Source organism: Rhinolophus sinicus, linkage group LG05 (assembly GCF_036562045.2).
Source record: "Rhinolophus sinicus isolate RSC01 linkage group LG05, ASM3656204v1, whole genome shotgun sequence".
Taxonomy (NCBI): domain Eukaryota; kingdom Metazoa; phylum Chordata; class Mammalia; order Chiroptera; family Rhinolophidae; genus Rhinolophus; species Rhinolophus sinicus.
This window is the reverse complement of record NC_133755.1, coordinates 52,368,788-52,389,685: the sequence shown is the minus strand read 5'-3', so window position 1 is coordinate 52,389,685 and position 20,898 is coordinate 52,368,788. Positions and strand designations below refer to the sequence as shown.

Below are 20,898 nucleotides of genomic sequence, written 5' to 3'. Positions count from 1 at the left end.
GTGGGAACATGCAGGTACCACTTGGAGAGTGAGTGGGTCCCTTTACCAAAAGGGGGGTGAAATATCTTTGGGCACTCCTCGCATCCTGGCCAGGTACTGTTACTCCCATCATATATTTACTATATTAAATATTATTTTAATAAATATTTAAATCAGTTTGACATCCTCCTTTAACCAAGCAGGGGTTAAACTCAGTCTGCATTTAGTTTGGGGGTGCACTATGGTGCCCTCTCTTCCCTCCCTAAAAAGATTAGTTTTGCTTCTGATGACTCTCCCCAGCTTTCCTTGTTTTGCGCTTCCCTGCTTGTGTCCTCTGTCCCCATTCTCGTTCGGCGTGGTGTCCTGCCCTCTCTGGCCACCACCCTAACACTCCATACCTGCCCCTTTGCTTCCTTCTCCTTTCCCTCGGGGGTTTGGAGCCAGGATTCTCCTCTATTCAAATTATCTGCCATTGGAGCAGACCTCCCAGGCGCCAGGGACCTCTGAAGACCATGTCCCCATAAACTACAAGAAGACACCCTCAGTGATATTTTCGGCAGGTGAGCCAGAGGCAGGCAGGCTGGTGATAGAGTCTGGGAAGCAGCAACCTGGGCCATCCATCGCTCTGGCCCCTGGGGCCTCCAGAGAAGAGCTCCCAGTCTTGTCTCCAGCCAGCTGGCCCCCTTCCATCTTTGCAGTCAGGGCCTGGCTGCCAGTTCCTTCCTGGGTAAATAGACTTTTTGCAAAGTTCACCCTCCCACCAACCTCTAGCTTTCCCCACCCCTCAAGTGCCCAGGGCTCTACCGTCAAGCCTCGTAATGTATCTGGGTGAAGAGAGGTTTGACCCTCCTCCTATCCCTCAAGCCTCCCCGAAAATGGCCCCCTTCTCTGCAGTGGGGAGACCAGCCCCCAGTACAGTCAGCACTCGGGCCTCTCAAGACAAGTAGCCTAGGCACTTTCCTGCCCCAGAGAGAAGTCTGGAGCCCCAGCCCTTCAGCCTCTGACAGAGGGGAGCCTGGCTGAGGGTTAGTAAGACCCAGGGGCAGAAAAGCACATTCTACCTTCCTTCAGTCCTAGATTCTCAGATCTGTCTTCAGGAACTTTGGATTTAGTTCTCCCTCAACCCATGCCAAGATCAGGGCTCTTGGGAACTTATTCTTGTGGCAGGAGGCCTCCCTTTGATGACCGTGTCAAATGAGATGGAAATTGGCCAGGTTGTTATAGGAACTCGGAAGAATCCCTGGAGTGGGAAAATAATGAGAACACAGGGCCATTCACCATTCAGCGGTGGAAAGTAGAGCATCCATTGTCTGGTGGCAGCAGCTATGGCCCCCCCGAGGCAGCAAGCTTGGGGTGGGGAGCTTGATGCATCACTAGGAGGCTTTGGGGGTGTTGGGACAGAGCAAGGGTATGACTAAACTCCAGGTGCAAGTACCAAACCGCTCACTTTCTATGTGTGACCTTAAGCAAGTTAAAACAGCAATCACCATGAAAAACAAACGTTTTAAGTCTAGAAGGAAAAATCATCCTCATGTTTGCGGTGGTTATCTGAGTCGTATGTTTACAGGTGATTTAAAATTATTTTTTGTGCTTCTCTATTTTTTCTGACCTTTTCTCTAAACAGCATGGATTAATTGGAGGTTGGGAGTGGGGGAAACCCTGAGAACACAAAGCTGTCTCCAGTTTGGAAGCAAACATTCTGGGAAGGCACTCTGGAATTTTGGAACAGATACACATACATTGGAAAGGGCAGGGGCAGTACTTTCCAGCAGTCAGGCTGTTCCCAAGTGAGTTTCGCTGGCCCCTAATATCCTGGGTTAGACCAGTGCTGGCCACAGGTATTGTACACATAGGCCAGGTGAGTCGGAGGTGGCCTGGCTGGCTTATCCAGGCTGGTAGTTATTTCTGTGGTTACAGGACAGGAGGTGGCTGTTCGTTTCCCATCCTATGAGACCACCCTCTCAGTCAGCTCAGCAAATGCCCCTTCTGTCTGACTGGGTGCTCCGTACTGCATCCTGCCTTTAGACTAAGGGGCTCATGCTGAGGTCTCAGCACTCCCGTTCTCAGCCAGCCTTGTCCCTCCTCTGTCAAAAGGGGATCAGGGTGATGTGACTTCACTGGGTTTCTTTGCCTATGCCGGGCATCCCTGATGTCTGGGTCCCTCACCTGACCTTGGCGTAGGCTGCCTTCTATCACTGTTGTCTGTTTATCGCTAATTTTGAGGGGTATCACATATGTACAGTAAAATGCACAAATCCAAAGTTTATTGCTTAATGTATTTTGACATTTGTTTATACCTATGTAACCACCATTCAGATCAAGACATTGTACGTTTCCATTACCAGGGAGGGTTCCTCCATGCCCTTTCTAAGTCAGTACCCCCCACAAAAGTAACACTATAATAACCTCTACCACCATAGGTGCGTTCTGTCTGTTTTTTAATGTTATTTTTTTATTGTTCTTTTTAAGACTTTCATTAAAATATAGCTAACATACAATATTATATTAATTTCAGGTGTACACTATAGTTATTCAACATTTATATACCTAAAGAAATGATCACCATAAGTCTAGCAACCACCTGACACTGTACCACGTTATCACAATAGTATTGACTATGTTCCCCTTGCTGTACATGACATCCCCATGACTAATTTGTTTCATATCTGGAGATTTGAACCTCTTATTCCCCTTCCCGTTTCCCCCCCTTTAAAAATGTATCAATTACAGTTGACATTCAATATTGTTTTATGTTAATTTCAGGTGTACAGCATAGTGGTTAGACATTTATATAATTTAAGAAGTGATCCCGCTGACTAGTCTAGTACCCACCTGGCACTATGCATAGTTATTACCATATCATTGACTATATTTCCTATGCTTTACTTTACATGCCCATGTAAAGGCCATGACTATTTTGTAACTACCAGTTTGTACTTCTTAATGTCTTCACCGTTTTCACCCTGTCCTCCAAACCTCCTTCCATCTATCACCCCAACAAATCTAGTACCCATCTGACACCATACATAGTTATTACAATATTACTGACTATATCCCTTATGCTATAACCTACGTCCCCATGACTACTTTGTAACTACTTTGTGCTTCTTAATCCCTTCCCCTTTTTCACCCATTCCCAACCCCCCTTCCGTCTGGCAGTCATCAAAATGTTCTCTGTATTTAGGAGTTTTTTCTGTTTTGTTTGTTTTGTTCTTTAGATTCCATATAAGCGAAATCACATTGCATCTGTCTTTTGCTGTCCTCCACTCAGCTAATACCCTTCAAGTCCATCCATGTTCCCACAGATGGCAAGAACCCATTCCCTTCCCTGGCTGAGCAATATTCCACTGTATATATGTACCACCTCTTCTTTATCCAATCTTCCATCGACACATACCCAGGCTGCCTCTACATCATGGCCATTGTAAACAATGCTGTAATGAACATATGGGTGCACACGTCTCCTCAAAGTAGCATTTTAAGTTTCTTCAGATAATTACCCAGAAGTAGGATTACTGGGTCCTTCTTTGTCACTTGTTATATAGCCTTTGTTTCAAAGTCTATTTTGTCTGGTGGAAGTATTGCTACCCCAGCTTTTGTTGTTGTTGTTGTTTCCATTTTCATGAAATAATTTTTCATCCCTTTACTTTTAGTTGTGTGTGTCTTTTGATCTGAAGTGAGTCTCTTGTAGGCAGCATATGTAAGGGTTTTGTTTTCTTATCCATTCAGTCACCCTATCTTTTGATTGGAGCATTTAATACATTTACATTTAAAGTAATTGTTGCCATTTTATTATCTCCTTCTAGAGCTTTTCTGATACATTTACACAGTAAATATCCTCATAGAACACATTGTTTTCTATGTGTGTGGGTTTTGTTTGTTTGGTACAACGAATGGCATCAGAAGGTTCTACAACTCACTTTCTCACTCAATAATAGCTTGGAAATATGATTATAAAATGGGATGTAGATCTACTTCACTTTTTAAACTGCCGAAAAATGTTTCACAATATTGTCATACTACCGTCATGTAGCCATTTCCCTTTGGAAGGACATTTCCGTTACATCCTTCTTTATTGTTTTGCGTGTGTACAAGGCCTGGAGGACAGGCCTTGCAACATTGTATTGTTGCCTGTGCTTGATTGATACTAATGCACTCCCACAAGGGAGAGCTGCCGGAGCCCTGGATCTGGGCCTCTCAATGTCCCTGTTCCTCCCCCTGCAGAGACGTCTCAGAGAGGCTGTACAGCTGCTGGAGGACTACAAGCATGGGACCCTACGCCCAGGAGTCACCAATGAACAGGTAACGCTGCTGGAGGTGGGGAAGGAAGGAAGGTGGCAAATTCATAACCTCTTCCCTGCAGCCAGAACCATTACTTTCCCCTTCAGCATCCACTTCTACTGTGGCTACAGACCTCTGTGGACTTCCAGCTGTTTGGAGGGGATACTCAGGTCTTTCCTGTACCCTGAGTTTGGTTGGAAGCATGGAGGCTGACTAGATGAGAGAGACCCAAAGGCAGTAGTTTGCTGGAGCTGATGTGTATCTCTTCCCAATTCCACATTCACTGATATCACGTGATGGCTTGAAATCAGCCACATTGGGACTATTTACACTATGGAAATTGGCAAATGCTACAAATTAGGACTCTTTCCCCCCAAAGAATTGATTATTAAACATTTACCAGGTTACTACTACCCAAAAGTTCAGGTTGAGGGTGAGAATGATGGGGGAGGATGCAGGGGATTAGGCTAGGACACTTACTTTCATTTTTAATATCATATAGAACCTTGAGCTAGAGCTAATTGAAATATTGATGGTTGTGTTTGGTTTGGGCAAAGGTAGGCGACTTTAATGATTACAGAGACTCGTAATGGTTAATGTGTCAAAGTGCTTTTGTTGCTGTTCATAAAATTTATTTTTAAAACTTTTAAAAAATTAATTTCACATTTTTTCAAAGTCATATGTGTGAGTAATTTAGGAATCAAACAGTACTAAAACACTTCTAAGGAAAAATAGTGGGCTGCCCCATCATCCCTCCTCAATTCTCATTCCTGTTCCCCAGAAGCAAATACTTTTAGCTGTTTCTTCAGATAGATATCTATATTTCAAACTAATATACTTATACTTCTCAGCTAGTTCTTTTGTATTGTCTAATATGGTAGTTGAGGATTCAGCGCTCTTATTATCTACCCCCATAAACACACTCCCCTCCCCAAACTTCATCACCCTCCCAAGACAGTTATCATGATTTTGGGGTCTATGGACATTCAGTATTCACATTATAATTATGTAAATAACATTTACTGGAGAGTCAAGTTGGTTGTATCATGATTATGTTTCCTCTTTTTTACTTTATTTTTAAAATTATTTTTTTTAAAGATTTTTATTTTTATTTTTTTTATTGGGGAAGGGATACAGGCCTTTATTGGGGAACAGTGTGTACTTCCAGGACTTTTTTTCAAGTCAAGTTGTTGTCCTTTCAATCTTAGTTGTGGAGGGTGCCGTTCAGCTTCAAGTTGTCCTTTCAGTCTTAGTTGTGGAGGGTGCAGCTCAGTTCCAGGTCCAGTTGCTGGTGCTAGTTTCAGGGGGCACAGCCCACCATCCCTTGTGGGAGTGGAACCGGCAACCTTGTGGTTGAGAGCCCGCGCTCCAAACAACTGAGCCATCCGGGAGGCAGCTCAGCTCAAGGTGCCGTGTTCAATTTTAGTTGCAGGGGGCAGAGCCCACCATCCCTTGCGGGACTCAAGGAATTGAACTGGCAACCTTGTGGTTGAGAGCCCACTGGCCCATGTGGGAATCGAACCGGCAGCCTTCGGAGTTAGGAGCATGGAGCTCTAACCGCCTGAGCCACCAGGCCGGACCCTACTTTATGTTTTATTTGTAGTTAATGATTGACTCTTTTTTCCATCATTGGCATAGTTTTCTTTGTTCCATCTCTAATTCTTATTGCACCCTCTAGTGATATTTTCAGTGCCTCCTTTCAATCTGAAGACTTGTGTTCTTCAGTTTTATTTTTTCCCTGAAAATTTCCTTTGTGGGGCCCACCTCCCTCCAGCTCCAGGCCTTCCTCTTTCTGTACATTTTCATTTTGGTGGAACACCTCTTCCTGTAGCTTCCTGAAAAAAGAGTAAATGGAAAGAAATTTTTGAATACTTTTATGTCTGAAAAATTATAATTCTGCACTCAGCTTTAATTGACAGTTTGGCAGAGGAGAGAATTCTAGTATGACAATAATTTTCTTTCAGAATTTTGAAGACATTTCTTTACTGTCTTTTGGCTCCTAGGATAGCTGTTGAAAAATCTAATGATATTTTATTCCTGATTCTTTGCAAGTGACCTGTTTCTTTCTTTGAGAATGTTTGGGATCTTCCCTTTATCTATAAAATTTATTTCTGAAATTCCACAGTGCCATCTCATTATTTTGGGTTCCTGATAACTCCTTTCAATCTAGATACTTGTGTCTCTCAGTTCTGGCAAATTTTCTTATACTGTTTATTTGATAATTTCTTCTCATTCTGGAACTCCTATTAGTCAAATATTCGACATCTTAAATTAACACACAAATTTTCTTTTTTTCTTTTTTTCTTTTCTATTCCATCACTTTGTCCTTCTGTTTAGCTTTGCAGAAAAATTCCTTGAGTTTATTTTCAACATGTCAACTGTACTTGAGTTTATTTTCAACATGTCTATTGAATTTTTAACTTTAGCTAGTATAATTTTAATTTCTGAGAACTCTTTGATTGCTTCTTTTCTTTATTCTTTTTGATAGAATCCTCTTCTCCTTTTGTGAATACAATATCATCTCATCTCTCTACATTCTGGAAGCCAAGAAATGGAAGGAACTGGGGTCCCAAAATCCACTTTGCAGACTTTCATTAATTCCCCTGCTTTTAGCCTCACCTATTACCCATTCCACTGTGCTAGTGTTCCCAAGTCTGGAGTCACTTGGATTCAGTTTCTCCAGAAGTTTGCTAAACCTCCAGCATCTGGTGGGGACACAGGTGAGGCAGTAAGAGTCATTTTGCTGTGAAGGGAAGGCCTGGTGGGTCTTACAGCTTTGAGGACAGACTTTCAACCACCCCTGTGTCTAGCCTTATAGTTAACCCTTTTTTTCGTATGTTACCTGGTGCCTCCAAGTCCTGAGCGTTGCTGGTGTCCGGGGGATAATGGGCTGTTTCCTTAAGCATGCCTTCTTCATACATTTGGGGGATGGCTTCCTCCTCTCTGCTGGATCAGTTACTAAAACGCTACTCATTTCCATCCAGAAGCATGTTGCTGTCCCTCCTCTGCTGGTGTCTCCTCTTCTGTCCTTTTGTAATTCTGTGCATTGCTGTCCCTGCCTTTTTCTAACACCTTTAGGCTCAAAGCCCAGGCTCAGCAGCTCTGTGTTGGCCGACCCGACACGCTCATGATTGGTTGGGTGTTCCTGGGGCAGGCGGCTTGGCCATCAGCCCTCCTCAGTGCAGTTCATTTCAATATGTATTTATGGAGCACCTACAGGCCAGGCTTGGTGCTAGGGCCTCTGGGAGAGAGCAGGGAAGAAGCTGGAGGGGAGACTTACCTCATGGACTCCCCAGACTAGGCAATGACAGTGACAACACATGATACCGCAAGAAAGCATAAGAAGACAGACCCTGCCCACATGAAGGGTTTCTGGAAGAGATTTCTCTCCTGAGATTGGAGGGATGAGAAGGAGCTGGTGAGAAGGAGGCACTGGGTAGGAGCAGTCCGGATGAGGAAGGCTATTGTGAACATAGAGAGAGCAGGCCCCCCAGAGGAAGTGACAGAGAAACGTGCTCCGCTGCAATCTCACTATAAGAAGGGAGGGGAAGTGAGCAGGAAGATGCAGCACCTTGGTTGTATCTCCATGTGCAGGGCCCAGGAGGGTGACGCGAGATGGTGCAGTGCCTGGCTAGGCAGGGCCCATCTGCAGGCGTCTGCGCTGCCTGCCGGGAGGGCAGGCCACAATGTCCTCATTGCCAGCACCGTACTTCTCTCTGGCCAGCGGCACCGAGGAGCCTGGGTGGCATGACCTGACAGCCTCTCTCTAGGCTGAAGTATAGTCCTCAGACTCAGGCAGCTCCTCTCAGACACATCAGGGAGGGGCCAGCCTCAAAGCCGTTCCTGGCCGTGTCTGCTCCCAGCCAAGCTCCCCTCTGGCCCACCCTTGCTGAGGTTGGCCTCTGGGACTCCTTCCAGTTTCCAGTTTGGGGAATGAGGCCATGTTTCCCCTCTTTGCTCCCTTTAGTTGCTTAAAGTTGCCCGTCCTGTTTCCTGGGCCTTCTTTGTTTTCTGTGCTGAAAGCCTCCATGTGCCTCCAGGGAGCTGGGAGGAGGGGAGGTGGGGGGCCCTGGCACGAGCTGTGCTTCCCTTCCTGCTCATGTCGGTGAGGCAGCCTGTCCATCTGGCGGCTGGGTGGCACAGTGGTCAGGTGTGAGCCTGCCCCCTGATAAGCAGGTCCTCCTCTCCCTCCCTTCCCAGCCCTCCTGGCTCCCACAGCATCAGGGCTGGGGTTCTGTGGCAGCTCTTCCACTGCTTCCCTCCCCTGGCCTTCGTGTGCAAAGCCCCCACCTCTGGCCTCTACAGACACAGGACCCAAGGAGATGGTGGTGACATTCCAGCTCAGGGGTTGGGGAAGCCTCTGCAACCTGGACTTAAGGACAGTCCTTGTTCTGGTCCTTAAGGACAGGCCAGCCCTGCTCAGGATCGTGTCTGTGCTGTCTGAAGAGGCCCCGGTGGTTCTTGGTCTCAGTCAGCCTTGCCTGCTCCCAGGATCTGCCCGCTCAGGTCCTTTTGCAGGCATGTGGCTCAACAGCCCGTGCGTCAGCAGCCTGTGCCTATGTCCTGATGCCTGTGGGCATGTCCTGGTGTCAGGGACAGCACTGGGCATGCCAGTTAGTTGTGTAACCTGCCCTCCAGTTACAGCATCACGCCAGTGGCCATACATGAATGGACTGACAATGTGTTCCCTCTTGAGGCCTTGGCTTGGTCTGCTGTGAGTGGGTGGCTGCGATCGCCTCCAGAGACTGTTAACTCCTGAAAAGGTTGCTACACCAATGAATAATTAGTCCCGAGGATAAAACAAAAGTAAGTATAATTTACCCTTTGGGCTTAACGGAGAAATTTGGTATGCTAGGCACCCTAATAAGGGCTGTAGCTATCAGTTAAGCAACAAAGCCATAGATGAGAGCAGAAACATAGGCAGCGAAGTTTCTGGGTGCTGACTCTGCTGTGTGCACTCTATGGACTGGAATGGTTTGGCATGGGTGGGGTTCAACGTGGAAGGATCCCCCTCCCCATGTTGATGAGCCACCACTCACTGCGTGCTTACCAAGTACCAGGTGCTATGCTAAGTACTAGCGCTTTACATGTATTACCTCAGTTAATCATCACAGAAACCCTGTTTGGTTGGTACCTATATTAACTCCATTTTCAGGCAAGAAAACTGAGGCTCAGAGAGGTCACATTACGTCCTTAAGGTCACATGACCAGTATGTGGTGGCATAAGGATCTGACACTGGGACTGTTAGGTCCCATCCCTGTTTTTCTCCCACTATCTGAAGGTGGCTTTGGAAGGGAAGGCGATACTCTGTGGAACGGAATGATGGGCACAAATGGGGCAGCAGAGTGGGGGGTGGTCAGGGGAGCTTGGCATTTGTGAAGGTTTGCAGCCCCAGTTACACCTGTGCAGTTAATGCGTCAGTCCAAGCTGTGGGCATCTGCTAAGTGTCCAGTATGTAAAAGGTGCTGAGGTAGCTGGGCACCGAGGGGGAAATAGGCAAGTGCCAAGGTTCTTGCCCTGATGTAGCCAGCTCCCACACAGGTGAGGCCACCACACATAAGCAGGTAGCTAGAAGCCAGGTTGGTGGCAGAGCTGTGTGGAGCTGATGCTAAGGTAGAAGGAGTGCATTGCTGAGAGAATTCAGAAAACACAGGTAATGAGGAAAGGCTTCGTGTAAGGAGAGCACAAGTGGACCTGAAGGGTAGGTCGAATGCAAAATGGAGAGAGAGACACAAGGCAGTGGGAGCATGTTCCTTGTAAGTCGCAGACAAAAGCCTAGAAGTAGAGGAAGGAGGGCGGGAGAGAGGGCACCAAGGAGGGGGTGGGGGAGAGAGAGAGAGAGGGGAGGGGAGGGGAGGGGAGGGGAGGGGAGGGGAGGGGAAGGGAGGGGAAGAGAGGAGAGGAAAGAGAATGTTGGAGAGGAAGTTGGAAAGTTACAGGTTAGATTGTGCAAGTCTTTAAAACCTACCTAGAGAGATGCTGGGTATGTTGTGTCGGGTAAGAGGAAGCTTCTGGAAGCTCTTGAGCAAGGGAGTAGCATGAAAGTGTATTGTGGTAGAATCATTCTGGTGGGGTGCCAGGTGAATGGGGGAGGGTAAGTGCTGTTAAGGAAACCAGCTTGGAAGCTACTGGAGTGGTCAGGAGTAAGGTGAGCCGGCCTCTGGGCTCCACTGCAAGCTTCTGAGTGGTGGTTTGTTTTGTGTGTTTTTTCTGAGTGGTGTCTTTTATCCATCATTCCATGTTCCCCAGAGGGTGGGAACCAGCCCACCTTTATTAAGTGCTTACTTTGCACCCAGCAAAACACATCAATTGCTCAGAGGCCGGCCCCATGCAGGATGGACTTCTGCCTGCAACCTGCCGAGGAAAAGGACAGCTGGGATGTAAGAGATCCTGCAAAGTCTTCTCCTCTGGCAGACAGGAAATGGGGTCAGCTGTGTTTGGGCTTTGCTGAAAATAGAGAGGATACTGAGTTAAAAATACTTGTACCCCACATCTTCTCTGGGTGTAAGCAGGTTTGTCAGAAGGGGGCCGACCCCTCCCCCCTCCCCCTGGCCCCTAGCCTCAGGCCTCTGGGACCCTGGTCAGCATGCTGCCTCTGTGAGCTGGCCCAGGCTGGCCCTTAGCGTTAGCACACAATAGGCGAGTGATCAGTAGGCAGAGCATTTGTGTAGTGTGCTAGGTGTTGGACTGGGTGCTGTAGATACAGCTCTGGGCTGGGTTACCACGGTGGTCTCCTGGGTGGTCTCCCCATTCTACCTCGGCCCCTCTCTTCAGTCCCATTAGAGCAGTCAGAGCGATTTGTGAAAATATATATTACATCATTGGTTCCTCTGCTCCGGGGTTTCTCAGCCTTGGCACGACCAGCATTTGGGGCCGGATAGTTCTTTGTTGTGTGTGGGGGGGTATCCTGTACATTGTAGGATGTTTAGCAGCATCTCTTGTCTCTACCCACTAGATGCCAGTAGCATCCCCTCCCAATTCATGACAATCAGACATTGCCAAATGTCCCCTGGGTGCAAAATTCTCCCTCCTCCCTCCCCAGTTAAGAACCACTGCTCTAGTAGAAACTCTGTCGTGTCCCCCCTTTCCACTCAGAGTAAAAGCCATAGTCCTTACCACAGCCTACAAAGCCCCCATTCTTCTCTTACCTTCTACTCCTATTCTCCTTACTCAGTCCACTACAGTTACCCTGGCCTCCTCGCTGTCTTTCAAACGTGCTGGGCAGGCCCACTTCTGCCTCAGGGCCTTTGCACTGGCTGTTCTGGCTGCCAATCTATCAGATATCTGCAAGGCTCACTCCCTCCTTCAAGTATTTCTTCCAGTGTCATCTCAATGAAAACTACACTAACCACCTTACTTACCATTGTTAGGCCCTAAACAGCATCCTACTTGAGCATCTGTCAGGGAAAAAGAAAAAAAAAAAGCTAAGGGTTAGAAAAGAATTAGCCACTAGGGCTAGAGGCAGGACAAGAGATGGCGTCTTAGGGGGCCAGGGTGAATGGGGGGATCTAAGGACTAGAGGTACTTCTTGGGGGTGGAGCAAATGCAGCCACAGTGTCTCCCCCTTCCCTCTTCCACCCCAGCTCCAGCCCTGGCCTTTCTTTTCATCCCGCTCCCCCATGATGGAAGCTGTGGCCCTGGCCACGTCATCATGTTCCTACGTCCCTTACATGTTGCCCATCCTTCACCTTCTCCTTTTGTGCTGACCCCATTACAATAAATTAAAAAGAAAAATGTCCGTCCTTCTGCCAGGACACACCCTGGCCTACTTCCCCATGTATCCTGCAGCTCCCATCCTTCTACTTATTTATTATCTTTATTGTGTATTGTCTGTCCCCACTAGCATGTAAGCTCCACGAAAGCAGAGGGTTTTGGTCTTTTTTGGTCACTGATGTATTTTTGTGCCTAGATCCGTGCTGAGCACAGGATAGGTGCTCAATAAGTATTTGTTGAACAAATGAATTTTCTTTCATCTTCACAATAACCTTGAAAATAAATATTCATATTCCCATATTACAAATGAGGAGGTGGAGGGTCAAAATGATTAAATTGCCCAAAATCACATGGCCAGCAAGTGGGAGACTCCAGGGTTGGATTCCAGGGTCTGTCCTCTTAATACCAAGAAGCTGGCTCTATAGGGAACCCATGACTGCTGCTGTGTGCTATGCTGTAGAACCCGGGGAAGTTCCTTTTCCTTTCATGTATCTGTAGAATTGATGGGGTGCCTTCACCCCACATAGACTCGCATATGTACATATTACCTGGGAGTAACCATGGCAACACAATTATTGTTGAGGAGTAATGGGATTGGCCCAAATGATAAATTAGGAAGACTTTTTTTTTGTTTGTTTTATGGAAGCATCCTTTGCCTTGCAGAAGGATCCCCTTCAGGCTCTGTTTAATTACCTTCTGGAGGCTGTTTTAAATAGGCTCTGTCTTTGCTGCCTTCAGAGGTTTGGAGAAGCAGCTTGGAAGAAGGCAGAGGGGAAGGGGAGTGAGCCAGACTGGGGTTGGGGCCTGGGTAGTTACTCTTCCATCTGGGGTCTGGAGTCTGGGCGCTGAGGGTATCCCTGCTCCACCCCAAGAAGACAGGGCTTCTCCTTCTGAAGCTTGTTTGGGCCCACCCTCTGCCCCTCCCTTGGCCTTGACACTGGGGTTCTAGTAGGTTCAGATGGCAGGTCAGCTGAAATGCAGGCCATTTCTGAAATCAGCAAACTTCTGCATTGTTCCAGCAACCTCTCACTCAGACTGCTTTCCACATACACCCTCTGTCCTCATTCTACAAGTTGAAAAATCAAGCAAGATCCAAAGTCTCTGATCCACACTGGTTTGTTGCTGCCACCATCAGTTCCAAGGGATCATGGATGCCCATTTTTATGTTCAGCCGGAGACACAGAGGGAGATGGGCTGAGCCCAAAGGCGATTGGGTCATGCCAAGGAATTGTCATTTATTTGTTTATTCACTTATTTTAATATTTCTTAATTTTTCAGTTACAGTTGACATACAATATTATATTAGTTTCAGGTGTAGAACACAGTGATTAGACATTTATATAACTTTTAAAGTGATCACCCCTGTAAATCTAGTACCCATCTGACACCATACATAGTTATTAAAATATTATTGACTATATTCCTTATGCTATACTTTACATCCCCATGACTATTCTGTAATTACCAATTGTACTTCTTAGTTCCTTCCCCTTTTTTGCCCTGCCCCCCAACCCCCTTCCCATGTGGCAACCATCCAAATGTTCTCTATATGTATGAGTTTGTTTCTGTTTTGTTTGTTTATTTTGGTTTTTTTAATTCCACATGTAAGTGAAATCATGTGGTATTTGTCTTTCTCTGTTTGACTTACTTCACTTAGCATAATACCCTCTACGTTCATCCATGTTGTTGCAGATGGCAAGAGCTCGTCCTTTTTATGGCTGAGTAATATTCCATTGTGTATGTATGTACCACCTCTTCTTTATCCATTCATCTTTTGATGGACACTTAGGTTGCTTCCATATCTTGGCTATTGTAAATAATACTGCATTTATTCACATATGGATGCATATGTCTTTTGAATTAGTGTTTTGGGTTTCCTTGGATAAATACTTAGAAGTAGAATTACTGGGTTCTTCTTTGCCTCTTATTACAGCCTTTGTTTTAAAGTCTGTTTTGTCTAGTGGAAGCATTGCTATCCCAGCTTTTTTTGTTGTTGTTGTTTCCATTTTCATGAAATACCTTTTTCTATCCCTTTACTTTCAGTCTGTGTGTGTCTTTTGATCTGAAGTGAGTCTCTTGTAGGCAGCATATGAAAGGGTCTTGTTTTCTTATTCATTTGGCCACCCTATGTCTTTTGACTGGAGCATTTAATCCACTTATATTTAAAGTAATTGTTGATAGATATGTAGTTATTGGCATTTTATTATTCATATTTTTAATCTTTTTATCTTCTTTTTAAAGCAGTCCCTTTAACATTTCTTAGAATGCTGGTTTGGTGGGGACGAACTCCTTTAGCTTTTTGTTGTCTAGGAGAGGAACTGTAGTTTAAAGTAGAGCTTCTTCAGTGGGCTGTTGAGAAGATGCTGGGGGGCCCCCGTCCTAGATTCTCAGTGTGGGTGGACCATCCACCACATCTCTTTTGGCTTCGTGTCGAATGCTTTACATCCCAGGATGATCTTCACCTGGAACCCGTTTGCAGGACTGGCTCATGAAACTTCAGACTTCATAGCAAAAAGCTCTTGGCTTGTGAGTGGTACCCGTTGCCATTTCTGCATGGTGGTTGCCAGGAGCTGGGGAAAGAGGGTTGGGAAGTTAGTACTTACTAGGTACAGAGTTTCAGTTTGGTAAGATGAAACAATTCTGGAGGTGGATGGTGGTGATGGCTTACAACAATGTGAATGTACTTAATGTCACTGGACTGCCGCTTAAAAATGGTTAACACGGTAAATTTTATGTTGTGTATATTTTACCACAATAAAGAAAAAAAGATAGGACAGAGCCTAAAAGACCAATAAGGTACAGTTTACAATACATTCATTCAGGGTTTCTACTAGGAAGAATAAGGTTGCTGTCTGTATGTGGATGTACAGAGCTCTCCAACATACATTAGATGCCTTAAGGGACAGAACGGTGTGCGTTGGTGTGCCAGCATTTAGAGACGGGTACGTGTGGTAGTTCAGAGTGGGGGTTCTGGAACCAGACTTCTTGGGTTCCAATCCCAGTGCTGCTGAGGGAAAATGCTCAGCAAAATAGAAATGCATGGAATTATCTCTCATGTCAGGCTTTACTATTGCCTTTATCTGTGGCACTAGCCTCCCTGGGCCGTGTGGGTGCTATCACTGCAGGATGGAGAACATGTCTGTGAGCTCTGGGTTCCTGGTCTTGCCTACTGACACCCCTGCTGACCTTCTGCCTTTGCTGACGAGCCAGCCACTCTCCATGGCCGTTCCATGGGAGGAGGTGGAGGAGGCAGTCCTTGAACCTGAGGGACACAGATGCCACCATGGATTACAAGTTGTGCTTGGCTGGGCTTCAGAGGGAGGGAAGGAACAGGTACTGGTGAGGAGCATCTGTTACCAAGCCGCCCTCAGGATCAGGTCAGCCAATTCTCTTCCCTCTGCTCTCGTGCCTCAGCCCTGGCAGTCAGCCTGGCCAGACCAGACATCCATCTGCTCCAGGGGGCCCCTGAGGAGCAGGGAGGGGAGCCTGCAAACCAGGAGGCCTGGGTGCCGATGTCCACCCTGCCACCAGGCCCCCAGGACCCTGGCTGAGTCACTTAGTCTCCATGAGATGAGTTACTTTGTCTGAAAAAGAATCTACCCACCTCACAGGCATGCTGTAAGAATAAGAGAATAGAAGGGAAGTTACTTTAAAAACTAAGTCCATTCAAAAAATATTGCTCATTTGAATGACTGTCCCTCTATTTTAGGCATTTATGGAGCATGTTCGATGGGCCAAGTATTTTAGATATGCATATCTCTTTTAAATCCCTGCATTAGTCAGCCAAGTGTTGTAACCAACACAGCCCAGATTTTAGGGACTTCTTAGGAAGGTGTATTTCTCAGTCATGTCAGGGTCCAGTGCACCTCGGGCACTTGGCACATGCCGTTGTCCAGGGACCAGGCTCCTTTTACCTCATAGGTTTACCATCTTCTAGGGCCTCACTGTCCTCCACTAGATTCTCTATGGGAGGCTTTGGGGCCAGGCCTAGAAGTGGGGAATATCACTTCATCTCACAGTCCAGTTAGCCAGCACCCAGTCATGTGAGCAGCCACCTGACTGGGGGGAGGCTGGGAAGTGAAGGCTTAGCTGTGTGCACCAAGGGAAATGCAAACTACTGGGGAGCACCAAGCATGCTCTCTGTCCTATCCTTACAACAACCCATTTTACTGATGGAGAAGCTGAGGCACAGAGGCAATGTAATTTTCCCAGGCCCACACCTCCAGTAAGTGATTTGAACACAGGCCTGCCTGGTTCTAACGCTGGCTTTTCATACTGTCCTTTGATGTCTTAGACCAGTGTTTTCTTGCCCAGGCTGTTCATCAGCATCATGGGAATATATATATATATATTTTAAGATTTTATTGGGGAAGGGAAACAGGACTTTATTGGGGAACAGTGTGTACTTCCAGGCCTTTTTTTTTTTTTTTTTCCCAAGTCAAGTTGTTGTCCTTTCAGTCTTAGTTGTGGAGGGCACAGCTCAGCTCCAGGTCCAGTTGCCGTTGCTAGTTGCAGGGGGCGCAGCCCACCATCCTTTGTGGGAGTCAAACTGGCAACCTTGTGGTTGAGAGGACGCATTCCAACCAACTGAGCCATCAGGGAGCTCAGTGGCAGCTCAGCTCAAGGTGCCGTGTTCAATCTTAGTTGCAGGGGGTGGAGCCCACCATCCTTTGCGAGAGTCAAGGAATTGAACTGGCAACCTTGTGGTTGAGAGCCCACTGGCCCATGTGGGAATCGAACCGGCAGCTTTTGGAGTTAGGAGCACGGAGCTCTAACCGCCTGAGCCACCGGGCCGGCCCTTTTTTTCTTTTTTTTTTAAAGAAATTGTATAAAGAAATCTTGAGTTCTTTAAAATAAAAATTTAATTTTAGAACAGCTTTGGATTTGCTGTGTGCCTGATGCTGCGGAAGAAGCTGGGGGAACGGACGGCCCTGAAAGGCGAGCCTGTGAATCCACAGGGTGAGGGGCCCAGAAAGGGAAGGCTCTGAGTGGGGGAGGAGAGTACGGGGTGTCAGTAGTCTGTACAGTCCTGTGGTCGCACCTAGGACGGCGCTGGGACCTGGGTGGTGCCCCTAAGGAAGGCACATTCTGAGCAAAGAGGGCTCAATCTTGTATCTTTTTTTTTAAATGTCTTTGCTGTATGCTCTCACTTATCTCCTTAGGCTGACAGTGATTCTGCATTTGGTTCTTCTCTTTTCAATCCCTTCTGTTCCCCAATTATTATTTTTTAAAAACCTACTGCTTCCAATCTTCCTGGAATGGCAGACAATCAAATATGTTTGAAATGTATCTAAAATAAGAGTAATTAGGCTGTGAATTAAGGCTCGGGGGACTCTGCTGTGAATAAAATGCATACACTTTAATATATCAATTTTATAACGTCTATTTTTACTACCCAGTAGCATTCTGCAGCTCAATTTACATTCCAGACCACAACATTGCCATATACATGAAGCATAACTGAACTTTTCTAGTATAAACTTTCAACATCAACTCCTGGCTGTGTCTTGCCTCTCACCTCTTACCGTGCTTGCACCATTAAAAATGCTCTGGCCTCTGGTTTGCCTACAATGTAAATTTTTATTTACTGTGTTTTCTTGATTCTAAAAGGCCTATTTTGTCCCATTTTAACATCTCTTAAATGGGATGAGTCTTTTTATTGATGGTGGTCTTGGCATTATGTTATTGTTTTCTTTCTTAGTGGCACATAGTAGTGTGTCTTAGGATCAATGATGTCTTAGATGCAGTGAAATACAGTATTTATATCATTCGAAGGAGTTGACGTACTGTTCTGTTTCTCCAGTCTGTCCCCCATGCTATGCTAGAAAGAGACAACTTTACCACTCATTTGAAAGCAACTTTCTTCTCCAACCTTCTTATAACAGCAATAGGAATAATAATATCTACAACAGTAAGCAGTTATAAAGCACTTACTATGTGCCCAGAGCTGCTCCAGGCCCTTTCCATATACCTCTTCAACAATGTTAGGGGTACAACTATTATTCCCATTCTACAGATGAGGAAATTGAGGTTCGGAGGTAGAAGTGAGAAAACCAGGCTTGAGGCAGTCTGTTTAGCTCTGAAAAAAAATCATGCTATGCTGCCACTAGTGATTCAAGGAAACAGTTGAAGGGTCTTCATTTAAATCAGGGCTTCTTACCTGGTCGTACCTTAGAATCAGCTAGGAAGCTTTAGAAAAAGGCTGGAAGAATTCTTCAAGTAATGTTACAACAGCCAGAGTTGAGAACCCTTGGTTTAATTGATTTTCATGAGATTCCTTAGCTCTGCTGTTCTGGGGTCCCTGGTACCCCTAGGGTAGCTGCCAGACCTGGGGCGACCAGGACAGCCTGAGCCTCTTATGCCCTTTGGAGCTGGATCTTTTGGTTAGAAAATATAGTTTTTGAGACATTAAATTGATGTGTGCTTTAATTTTTTCCCTTTTTTTTCTCTCTCCCTTCCTTCCAGCTCTGGAGTGCGCAGAAAATCAAGCAGGTAATCCATTTTTGGCTTCTTTTCCTTCCCTCCTCTCTGTTCTCCTGCACCCTGTCCTGCTCTGTCCTGGGGATCCTTTGCTGATGTGTTCCCAACCTCTCCTATCCCCTTTGGCCCTGTCTGCCTCACCCCTGCCTTCTTCCCCAGAACCCAGGGCCTGAGTTTCTGAAGACTGGAGCTCAGACCAGCTCTCCTTTCCCTGGGCCCCCTGAGCTCCTTCCCTGTGGGTCCTTCCACACGATCCTTATTGCATGCCTACTGTGTGCCAGGAATGGGGGTTCAGAGGGCCTGCAATGTAGACGCAGTCCCTCTCTCCCCTGCATTCAGCTTTGAGCATTTGCCAGAGGATAAGTGCTATTTGGGGGCCATGGTTTAGGTTTCTCTTGCCCTGGATAGCAGGAAAGGACTGACTGGCCAGAAGGCAAGATACAGCCACTGGTCATCTGAGTCATCCTGGGGGAGGCTGTCCTTTCCCGCCTCCCTTCCTCCTTGTGTCCCATGTCCCTCCTCCCTCTCCCACTGTCACCCTGTGCTCTGTTCCCGGCTCTTGTCAGGCTATTCTCCACCCGGACACCAATGAGAAGATCTTCATGCCCTTTAGAATGTCAGGTAAGCCCCTGGGACCTTCTGGTTCTGCCCAGCCTGGTCCACTTACTGTGGTCATAGCTCCAGGAACTTCCAGATGTGCCAGCCTGAGGAGGGGACAGAGCCTGTCATACACACAGCCACACTGGCACCTGCACGTTCACCTTGGTACAAGACTCCGGCCAGGCCTCAGAATCACCTATGGAGCTTTTAAACAATGTGCTGTCTGCCTTTTCTGCCTGAGCAGGTGGGGTGGGGTGGAGGCCGCCACACGTTACTGCCTGTGCCCCCTCCCCCAGGTTATGCATCAGTCACTTAGCAGCAGCCTCAGGGGTGGCACTTGCTATGGGCAAGCTCTGCCTTCTCTGAGTCACTCCTCTCCTACCTGTGCACACTGCGCTCTCCTTCCAGGCCCTGCTCCCTGCTCAGCCCTGTCAGGCCGTTAGTCCCCAGACTAACTCCTGGGGCTCTGATCCTGCGTTTAACCTTGCCCTTCAGAATGTCTGCACTGCATTTGCCCTACTACACACACAGGGGCAGCGGATTCCCATCCTATGGAGACCAGTGGGCAGAGAGGGTAGTGGGAGAGTGGGTATAAGTCCCTGACCCCAGGAAATCCCCACCCTGTGGTTGCTACAGGGACAGCGCTGTACTAATGAGCTTAATAGCCTGGAAAGCACTTGCACACACGCGGGCTGGCTGGGGCTGGCGTGGTTATCCTGTGGGCCACAGGCCTTGCCCAGAGTCGCACAGCACAGGTCAGACTCACACCTGTGCCGATGCCTCCCCCATGCCATTTCTCAGTGTAGTGGGGTGTCCCACCCCGACTTACAGGGCAGGTCAGAGGGCTACTGGCTGCTGCCTCCGGAAGTGCTCAGGCAGCTGGAGAAAAGGTTTCTCCCAGTGGGTGTTCTCAGTTGGGTAGGTCAGTCAGGGTCTCCACTGCAAGAGAGCCTGACTTCATGGGGATGAGAGAATAAACCACCATGTGACATCCCTGTGCAAACTGGGCAATTCGTGACCCCCTTGCTCTGCCATGAGCAACTCCACGGCAGGGAAGGCTCTGAGCATCTTGAAGCCATGGCTGTGGGTGCTCCCCAGTCTCTGCACAGGACCAGAGCAGGCTCTCACCCTGGGCCTGAGTTCCCTTGTAATTCTCCAGTGAAACTTTGGACCTCTCTCCAGAGGGATGCAGGTAAAAGAGTGACGGCTCATGTGCATGCACAGTTACACACCCTCAGGACACAAACCTTTGCTTCAGACGTAACACAGATAAGTGTAGTTGCTGCTGTCCAGCCACCAGTTGCCATAAGTTAGAGGCTGGGGACAAGAGGCTGCCACCCAGTGACAACATTGGGGAAGGCGGAGGGAGTCTTGCCGTAGTGGAGGGGCCATGAGCAGTGAGGAAATGGTGCCCAGGACCGGGCTGCACTTTATGCCAACTCTGTTCTGCTCTACTGAGGATGTCTAGGCAGGGTACAAGAAATTTAAAGAGCCCTGGCACTTAGAGGTACACATCTCAGGTGGGGAGGAAATGTCCTTTCTAGTAACAGTCACGATGCTGGGGAAGTAAGAATGCATGCCAGAAAGGCAAGCTGAGAGAAGAAGGACATTCCGGGAGCTTTGAAGACATTGGAGTATGTGTGGGCAGGGGTATTGTGCCTCATAGAGGAAATCATGGGAGGACCACCACGTGTAGAGTGGTGGTGCCCCAGCAGTGGGCAGCCCTGCCTTCAGGAATGGACCCCTGGGTTTTGGAGGGGAGTGAGAACTGTTTAAAGGGGAAAAGAGAGAGGGACACTGGGGGACCCAGGGGAGCCTTCTACCCTGGGGAAGTCTGAGCTGGG

At 47.3% G+C, this 20,898-nt stretch overlaps 1 protein-coding gene across 6 annotated transcripts in view; it reads left to right on the top strand.

Annotated features, from left to right (window-relative positions):
- Positions 1 to 20,898, top strand: part of SFXN5 (sideroflexin 5) — a 111,193-nt gene that overhangs the window by 15,514 nt on the left and 74,781 nt on the right. For 5 of the 6 annotated variants that reach the window (XM_074332167.1, XM_019712858.2, XM_074332168.1 and 2 more), the window contains 3 exons: positions 4,204 to 4,281; positions 18,440 to 18,466; positions 19,021 to 19,075. In XM_074332167.1, coding sequence (XP_074188268.1) covers positions 4,204 to 4,281; positions 18,440 to 18,466; positions 19,021 to 19,075 — 160 coding nt within the window. Of the gene's footprint in view, positions 1 to 4,203; positions 4,282 to 9,046; positions 9,067 to 18,439; positions 18,467 to 19,020; positions 19,076 to 20,898 lie in introns of those variants that run through there. The other variant, XM_074332169.1, reaches the window with a different exon arrangement.